Below are 9730 nucleotides of genomic sequence, written 5' to 3' on the forward strand. Positions count from 1 at the left end.
TTGTTTTTCCCTCAGGTAGAATGAAAGTCCTCTCCTTCCTCACTCCCAATGATGACCAAAACAAACAGACATACTGTCCACAATATCAGATTTCATTCACTGAGAGTCTGCTTCTGCACGTCCATTTTAAAGACTTAAAAGTAACTATACATTTTATAGTCAGGGCTGGCGCTGCTGTAGACCAGCTCCTAGTTATGCTGCTATAGGCTTAGACTACTGGGGGAGCTGGCACCTTGAGCTCCTATATCTCCCTCCCTCCCTCTCCCTCTCTCTCTCTCTCTCTCTCTCTCTCTCTCTCTCGCTCTCTCTCTGTTAGATCATATTACTGCATGTTACGATCTGTAAATCTCAGTTACTAACCACAGCATCTTTCTGAGCTGTGTTTATGTTTAAGTCACCTTCTGTTCACTTTACTTTCATCAGTCTAAAGAATTTGAGGACAGACACAGTGTTGGCTGTATTCTGAGTGAGATACTGTTCTAATAGAAACAAAGAGAACTGTGGAGAACTTCACCTCTGCCTCCTGATTACTGATTATCCATCTGCCAGTTTAAACTGGAACAACCTGATTAAAGATCCAGGGTGTGGTTAAAACGATGAGTAGGTTCGTTTACACCCTGGGTGAAACCAATAGAGTCTAATAATGACATGAAAGCTGTGCTAAGGCTATCATTATCAACATCCACATGGATATTGAAGTCACCTACAACAATTATTCTATCACTGCTAAGGAATACATTTGATAAGAATTCTGCAAATTCAGATAGAAATTCAGAATATGGGCCAGGAGGGCGGCAAACTACAACAACTAGAACTGGCTGAAAGGTTCTTGAGACTGGATGTGAAAGACTAAGAACAAGGCTTTGAAAAGAAGAAAAATTCAGCCTTGGTCGAGGGTTAACTAGAAGACTAGAATTATTATTATTATTTTTTTAAAAGATCCTGAGAGCACTGAGCTGTTATTGGTTGTGGGGTGTAACAGAGAATCTATTGTCCTGAAAAGATGTCTGGGGCTGTTTATCAGGTTTGAGAAATATTCTTGCCTTGATTTTCGGATGGCTTTGTTGTAGTCTTTTATTGCTTCTACAAGTATATTTGTTATCAATTTCTATTTCTGTTTTGCAGTCTGCAGTCTCTCAAGTGCATTGGTCGCATTGTTTTTCCATGGAACGACCTTTTTTGTTTTTACTGTCTTGGTTGTGATTGGAGAGCAGGCATCAAGCACTGTCCTCAGTTTATAATTAAAATCGGTAACAAGTTGTTCACAGGATGATGGTAAGGTGGTATTTCTGTAAGATGTTATGTAAGAGTTGTGGCTATTTCAGGGGTAATGTGCCGTTTGTTAACTGTACGTTCTATTGCACCTGGAGGAGAGTGATAAAAACTGTTAAAAAAATATGTCGGCCCGCACCGGCTACAGGTGGCTGGCTAACTACTGCTGCATACGATGACTCTGACTCAGCTGTGCAGAGCCATCTCTCTAACTCAGACACCCTCGCCTCCAAAGCTAAAAATAAACTACATTTCTTAGATTATCACTAAAGGAGGACGAGGAGTAACTTAACATATGACACGTAGAGCAGGAGAGAGCAGGAGAGGGAAAGACAAAAAACAAAGCCATTGTAAATAAAGCTAACTGCTAAACTAAGCTAAGAGTAGGTAGCTAAAATAAACAAAACTTTTAAGCAGGTTTGTCACTAGAGAGAAAGAATGCTTTTCGATTACTTCTGTTTGTCTGAACGTACAGTGTGTTGGAAACAACGGTCGTAAGAAACTAGGCAAAATTAACAATTAAGCATTTAGCTTTTAGCTTTTAGCTCTAACGATCAGCGCTGAACAACACAATACAGCGGAGAACAGGAAATTATGCAATACACTCACCTGTAGTACGTAGCACGTAGCAGCCCCTGATGGAAGGTGAGAATTAAAAATTAAGTTTATGTTCTGTCTCTGTTGTTTTAAGACTCATATCTTAGCTCAGAGTTTCATTATATATATCTCGTTGTTTTCTTGTGTAATATGTCCTGTCACAGAGTTCAACAGGAGAGCTCCAACGTTCACAGAGATCAATCAGACCAGCAGAATCCAACAGACCTGGACTCCATCTTTATGGTGTGTTCAACACACTGTTAATTAATACACTACCATTACAATAATTTAATGCTAAGTTATTGTTCTGTTTAGACCAGCTGACCTTCAGACTGACAGATGAACCACATGTTGAGTTCTACCAGTTTATATTAAATATCCAGTGTCTCCTTCTGTTCCAGCTGCTGGAGGAGAACATCATCACCTTTGTGAAGAACGAGCTGAAGAGAGTCCAGAGGGTTCTGAGTCCAGATTACCCAGAATGCTTAGAGAGTCAGAGTGAGGATGAAGAGCAGGGGAGAAGCTGTAAAGAGGCATTTTTGAAGATCACTCTTCACTTCCTGAGGATAATGAAGCAGGAGGAGCTGGCTGACTGTCTGCAGAGCAGTAAGAACATTTTAACAGATTTAGTATTTTAGAAAAAGGACAAAGAGGTTTAAAGTTCCAAACTCAGATAGTCATGTCATCTATATCAGGATCTGTTCATTGATTTCAGTTCTATCTTTATTCAGGAACGTTTGGTGCAGTGTGCCAACAAAAACTCAAATCTAACCTGAAGGAGAAGTTCCAGTGTGTGTTTGAGGGGATTGCTAAAGCAGGAAACCCAACCCTTCTGAACCAGATCTACACAGAGCTCTACATCACAGAGGGAGGGACTGGAGAGGTCAATGATGAACATGAGGTCAGACAGATTGAAACAGCATCCAGGAAACCACACAGACCAGAAACAACCATCAGACAAGAAGACATCTTTAAAGTCTCACCTGGAAGAGATGAACCAATCAGAAGAGTGATGACAAAGGGAGTGGCTGGCATCGGGAAAACAGTCTTAACACAGAAGTTCACTCTGGACTGGGCTGAAGACAAAGACAACCAGGACATACACTTCACATTTCCATTCACTTTCAGAGAGCTGAATGTGCTGAAAGAGAAAAAGTTCAGCTTGGTGGAACTTGTTCATCACTTCTTTCCTGAAACCAAAGAAGCAGGAATCTGCATGTTTGAAGAGTTCCATTTTGTGTTCATCTTTGACGGTCTGGATGAGTGTCGACTTCCTCTGGACTTTAAAAACAACGAGACCCTGACTGATGTCACAGAGTCCACCTCAGTGGATGTGCTGCTGACTAACCTCATCAGGGGGAAACTGCTTCCCTCTGCTCACCTCTGGATAACTACAAGACCTGCAGCAGCCAATCAGATCCCTCCTGAGTGTGTTGACATGGTGACAGAGGTCAGAGGGTTCACTGACCCACAGAAGGAGGAGTACTTCAGGAAGAGGTTCAGAAATGAGGAGCAAGCCGACAGAATCATCCCCCACATCAAGACATCCAGAAGCCTCCACATCATGTGCCACATCCCAGTCTTCTGCTGGATCACTGCTACAGTTCTGGAGGATGTGCTGAAGACCAGAGAGGGAGGAGAGCTGCCCAAGACCCTGACTGAGATGTACATCCACTTCCTGGTGATTCAGTCCAAACTGAAGAACATCAAGTATGATGGAGGAGCTGAGACAGATCCACACTGGAGTCCAGAGAGCAGGAAGATGATTGAGTCTCTGGGAAAACTGGCTTTTGAGCAGCTGCAGAAAGGAAACCTGATCTTCTATGACTCAGACCTGACAGAGTGTGGCATCGATATCAGAGCAGCCTCAGTGTACTCAGGAGTGTTCACACAGATCTTTAAAGAGGAGAGAGGACTGTACCAGGACAAGGTGTTCTGCTTCATCCATCTGAGTGTTCAGGAGTTTCTGGCTGCTCTTCATGTCCATCTGACCTTCATCAACTCTGGAGTCAATCTGATGTCAAAAGAACAAACAACATCCAGGTGGTCTAAAGGATTCAGAGAAAAACCTAACCCAACACATTTATATCAGAGTGCTGTGGACCAGGCCTTACAGAGTCCTAATGGACACCTGGACTTGTTCCTTCGCTTCCTCCTCGGTCTTTCTCTAGAGACCAATCAGAATCTCATACAAGGTCTGTTAACACACACAGGAAGTGGCTCACAGACCAATCAGAAAACAGTCAAGTACATCAAGGAGAAGATCAGTGAGGATCTGTCTGCAGAGAAAAGCATCAATCTGTTCCACTGTCTGAATGAACTGAATGATCGTTCTCTAGTGGAGGAGATCCAACTGTCCCTGAGATCAGGACGTCTCTCCACAGATAAACTGTCTCCTGCTCAGTGGTCAGCTCTGGTCTTCATCTTACTGTCATCAGAAAAAGATCTGGACGTGTTTGACCTGAAAAAATACTCTGCTTCAGAGGAGGCTCTTCTGAGGCTGCTGCCTGTGATCAAAGCTTCAAACAAAGCTCTGTACGTGCTCACATAACTATCCAGGTTAACTGTAGTTATCTTCATTCAGAAATAACAACTATAGTTTGTAATTGCTTTCATTTGTGTTCTTCTGAATCCTCTTCAGGCTGAGTGGCTGTAACCTCTCAGAGAGAAGCTGTGAAGCTCTGTCCTCAGTCCTCAGCTCCCAATCCTCTAGTCTGAGAGAGCTGGACCTGAGCAACAACAACCTGCAGGATTCAGAAGTGAAGCTGCTGTGTAGTGGTTTAAAGACTCTACACTGTTCACTGGAAACGCTCAGGTAAGGACTTATTCATGTGAAAGTTTACCCAATAAGCTTAAATGTACTTAGTTTATTTGATATTTTGATTAACTTACCAAACATATCCTCTTCAGGCTGAGTGGTTGTAACCTCTCAGAGAGAAGCTGTGAAGCTCTGTCCTCAGTCCTCAGCTCCCAGTCCTCTAGTCTGAGAGAGCTGGACCTGAGCAACAACAACCTGCATGATTCAGGAGTGAAGCTGCTGTCTACTGGACTAAAGAGTCCACTCTGTAGACTGGACACTCTCAGGTTAGTGTGCTGCTGATCCACATTATTCATCTAAGATCACGTTTTCTTGATGAATCATTTATTAAATGGGTCTTGGTGGTGGTTTAAAGTTTTCCTGTATGTTTCCACATTAAAGCTGTAAAGCTCTGAGCTCGTTCTATAGCTCTCAGTCTTTTAGTCTGAGGAAGCTGGACTGGAATAAAGAAAGTTAAATATGAAGTTCTTTCCCCACCAACAAACAAACCATGGATAATGTTTGGAACATAAAGAACTAAAGAATCTTTATTTCAGATGAAACAGTTCAGAACTGTTTCTACATCACTGCTGATGTCAAAGCAGTCTGTGTGTTTATCTCACGCTCTGTCTTACCTTCACTATTTGTCACCAGAGTAAATATTGATTAGTATGAGATTATGAAGTCTATTCTGTTCAGCTGCATGGTTATGACGGGATGTTACTGGTAAAACAGAGAAGAATGGACCAATGGATGTTAAGCATGTTGTGTGTGTGTGTGTGCGTGTGTGTGGGTGTGTGTGTTGGTTTTTATGTGTGTGTGTGTGTGTGTGCGTGCGCGCGTGTGTGTGTGTGTGTGTGTGTGTGTAGTCTGTCAAACTGTCTGATCACAGAAGAAGGTTGTGCGTCTCTGGCCTCAGCTCTAAGCTCCTCCCCCCTGAGACATCTGGACCTGAGCTACAATCATCCAGGAGAACGAGGAGAGAAGCTGCTGTCTGCTGGACTGGAGGATCCACACTGCAGACTGGAGACACTGAGGTACAGACAGACACACAGAAGCTGTCTCACTGTTTCTGAATGATGAACTCTGCTTCTTGTCTGATGCCAGCCGGGCGCCAGCCGGGCGCCAGCCGGGCGCCAGGAAAACCGCAGGAATGAGAGCCAAACCAGGATAAGGAAAGGACCAATTTTGTGGCAGACGGGGGACCCGTCTGGACACAATCTGAGCAGGAGAGCAGCAGCCGGCAGTCTGGTTGTCAGGCAGGCCTCTTCACCGCCAGCAGCCGAGCCAGAGTAGGGGGGAAGCGGCAGCCAGCGGTAGCCAACAGGTGGCGCAGGGCGACGGGCCCAAGTCAGGTAGGGAGCCGACGTGGCCGACGAAGAAGGACGGTCCACCAATAAGGCAGGCGAGGGTCCAGTGATCACAGACTGGTGAGGATATCCTGATAGCTGTGCGAGAAGCTAACAGCTGATCGGCGGCTAGCGCTAACAGCTGATCGTCATAGATGGTGAGTAGCTGTCAGTTTACACAAACTGAAAGCAGCAGCAAAGTCGATCTGTTTGCAGACTGTTAGTAGAGGATAAGTAGGAGGGAGATAGCACAAAAGAAACACGATTTTTGTCACGGATCGTGAAGCGGCGACATACACGCCAGCGTCCTCGCTCAACCGGAACTTTTATAACATCCCAATCATCCTTTTATGGGCAATCAACACACTGAGCAATTACAACATGTGTGCTATATGAAGACCATTTCCTAGAAGTTTCCTGGACAGACAACTGGTCTCTTAACAGGAAAGAGTGTGTGTGTATATGTGTGTGTGTGTGTGTGTGTGTGTATGTGTGTGTGTGTGTCTTGTGTATCAGAACATGATCTTATGACTTGGCTAAATTCAGAGGTTAGATAACTATTGGTTTGTGCCTGCTGCTGTCCAGATTGTGTTTCTGTTATGATTAAACCTTTCAAACTACAACAGGATGAGGGCTGGAAGTAACACAAAGTGATGTTAAAAGTGAGGGTGATGGAAACTCATGAGAGTTTAAATATGAAATAAAAAATGTAAACTGAAATAAAAGTGATAATCCAGTGAATAGAAAATCAACATTCATCACATCCAACAGAAATGTATATTTTACAACATGCAGTTTTTGTGACATTTCACATTTTGATGTTGGCTGCTGGCCGGCTGCTCGTAGTCGAGCTCGTGGAGCTCATCAACTTTAAAAACAGCAGAAATCATTTTTGATTTGACGTTCATTTTCATAAACATGTAAATATGCAGAGTCTCCAACATCAAGTTCTCTCCTCAAAAACATCCAGACGTGAATTCAGTGATGAAATAGAAACAGAATATCTTTAGAGACATAAGCTAGCTCTCCTCCTCGTCTTCTGGCTGTGCAGACAGTAAGGCACACAGCAAAGTCCACGATCACCATAGTACAGGCCAGCAGGAACATCCAACAACAATACACAAGTCAGCTGCAGGCCACCAGGTGGCCAGGTGAGGTCGGGACGGCGTGGCCTACACCTTAGACAAGCAGAGAAAAACTCACAAGGACTGAGTTGTCATCTGTCTCTTTAGATTTCGATCTGTTCATCCAGTCCAGTTAAATTTCAATTAAAACAAAAACATGTATGTTGTAGAGCCTAGATTGATGGAAAAGAAATGGTCTCCATGACTTCAGAAACACAGTTTAAAACTAGTTAGACAGGACAAAGGGACGTGGCACACTCCTGCTGCCATCACATTGTGTGTGACAGTGAAAGTGGAAATGAGGCTCCTGTTTGTGCTGAATGTGACCTCTGAGGACAGAACAGTTGGAGACAGCAGATGGTTCATAGATTCTTTGTGCTGCACTTTGATTAGTCAGACTTTATTCACTGCATGTGTTTGTTGATTTGGATCTCCATTCTTCCTGGCTGCCATGGTAACTCCATTTGAACTTGATTAGAAGTGGATTATTACATTTCAGTGCTGTCAAACATCATTCAGTGCTGAATATGAACTGTAAGTTTGATTGACTCTCAGTAAGTAGGGGTGTAACGGTACACAAATATTTCAGTTCGGTACAGTTCTCAGTTTTGAAGCTTCGGTTTGGTACATTTTCACTACAGTAAAGGGACCTGATGCAATGCTTTTTTCTTTATTAGGAACCCTTTTACACATTGGACTAAGTGCAGCATCGACAGTTCAGACTTGTACACCTGCTCAGGTTACTTTTTCATAACATTTTAAATTAAACATTGTAAAAAACAAAAACATAAACTTATGCTGCTTCCTTCAACCAAAAGAGTCTCCAATAAATAAAAGATATGAATGAAATAAAGTATTTTAAATCGAAATGAAGTCATTAATATAGCCTATATATACAAATATTTATTTTAAATTACACTTCCACCTTTTAGCTTATGAAGGCAACACTTTTTTGAATGCTCTTTGAGCACATAATAAACCTAATCACATCTGGGACAGTGTAGTTTCAGAACTATTAATATTTCCCTCTGTCGATATAAGAACTTCAATGGCATTTTTTATGGCTTTGGCCCGTTTAGAATTACTAGCAAAAGGCTGTCTGTTTTTTCCTAGTTGCATTAATGTTTACGTTCGCGTGGTGCCTTTTCAAGTGCTTTAATAAGTTGGACGTGTTGCCTGTGACGTACCCGATGTCCGCTGAACAACAACGGCACACTACTCTCATCTTGTCAACGTCTCTTTGTCCATTGTTGTGGGAATGGGGAGGGAGGTGTTCATTCTTTCATGCTGCAGGTTATTCTCCCACACAGACGCGTCTCCCCCTCCCCTGTTGCTCTTAGTTTGAGCGGGATCATCGCTGAAAATGAAAACAAAACTTAATAGTAAGTCCGTAAAAAGAACTCCATCCCGGTTATATGCAACTGTCCAGACCAACAGGACTCGAGGAACTACTAATCTGCACAGTTTATGTTTGAACTTTTTTACAAGTTACTAACTAAAAGCTGTGTCCCATACCAGCAGCCGCAGCCTTCCTCCACCCTGAGGTGTGCTTCTGCTTTGCGGTCCGTGTGGGAACACAGATTAAATCACTTTTGTTCCGCGCGTACTCGGATCAGTTCTGTACCGAAACAGTCCGGTCAGAGTACGTGTACCTTTACACCCCTATCAGTAAGTGTCAGTAAAGTTGTTGATGAATGAACAGATGATAACCTGCAGCTGTGTTGTGTCTCGTTCTCTCCATCAGACGCCTGTGAGCTGGAACTGGACACAAACACAGTGAACAGAAACCTGAAACTGTCTGACAACAACAGGAAGGTGACACGTGTGAAGGAGCTTCAGTCATATCCTGATCATCCAGACAGATTTGATAACTGGTGTCTTCAGCTGCTGTGTAGGACTGGTCTGACTGGTCGCTGTTACTGGGAGGTCGAGTGGAGAGGAAAGGTTGATGTATCAGTGAGTTACAGAGGAATCAGAAGGAGAGGAGACAGTGATGAATGTTTGTTTGGATTTAATGATCAGTCCTGGAGTCTGTTCTGCTCTGATAGAGGTTTCTATGTCAGTCACAATCACATAAGAACAAAGATCTCCTCCTCCTCCTCCTCCTCCTCCTCTGTCTCTCACAGAGTAGCAGTGTATGTGGACTGTCCTGCTGGCTCTCTGTCCTTCTACAGAGTCTCCTCTGACACACTGATCCACCTCCACACCTTCAACACCACATTCACTGAACCTCTCTATCCTGGGTTTGGGTTATGGTCTCGTGGTTCTTCAGTGTCTCTGTGTGGTCTGTCGGTCTGAGAAACACTGCTGACTGAAGATCAGCTGACTCTGTTCACTCTGTCCAGCTGGTCTGTTTCATGGTTGGGGGGTGTGATAATGGGGGGTGGGGGTGGTAATGGGGGTTAAATGTTCTACATTACAGCAAAACAATGGACCCCCTTCTTTAATGTCTGTATTGTTCTGATCTCACCAATAAAAAACAAGTGACAATTAAACAATTAAAGTCCTCCTCCTGCTGTCTTGATATTGGCAGCAGGAGGAGGAGTCATGGCTCCAGATCTGTTACAAATGGTAAACTTGTCTCTCAGGTG

General features: G+C 43.4%; 1 protein-coding gene across 1 annotated transcript; it reads left to right on the forward strand.

Moving 5' to 3' along the window:
• The first annotated feature begins 2004 nt into the window (after positions 1-2004).
• Positions 2005-9523, forward strand: LOC136181261 (NLR family CARD domain-containing protein 3-like). The gene is made up of 8 exons (XM_065962153.1): positions 2005-2112; positions 2271-2475; positions 2601-4404; positions 4511-4684; positions 4780-4953; positions 5536-5744; positions 5864-6016; positions 8842-9523. The coding sequence occupies exons 1-8, from the start codon at positions 2020-2022 to the stop codon at positions 9435-9437; spliced, it is 3408 nt and encodes a 1135-aa protein (XP_065818225.1). The 5' UTR covers positions 2005-2019; the 3' UTR covers positions 9438-9523.
• Positions 9524-9730: the final 207 nt, after the last annotated feature.

Source organism: Labrus bergylta, chromosome 2 (assembly GCF_963930695.1).
Source record: "Labrus bergylta chromosome 2, fLabBer1.1, whole genome shotgun sequence".
NCBI lineage: Eukaryota > Metazoa > Chordata > Actinopteri > Labriformes > Labridae > Labrus > Labrus bergylta.

Coding starts and splice junctions, on each gene's coding strand:
- LOC136181261 (XM_065962153.1), top strand. CDS start 2,020: ATGTCCTGTCACAGAGTTCAACAGGAGAGCTCCAACGTTCACAGAGAT. Junction 2,476..2,600: donor GGCTGACTGTCTGCAGAGCA/GTAAGAACATTT, acceptor ATCTTTATTCAG/GAACGTTTGGTGCAGTGTGC. Junction 4,685..4,779: donor TGTTCACTGGAAACGCTCAG/GTAAGGACTTAT, acceptor TATCCTCTTCAG/GCTGAGTGGTTGTAACCTCT.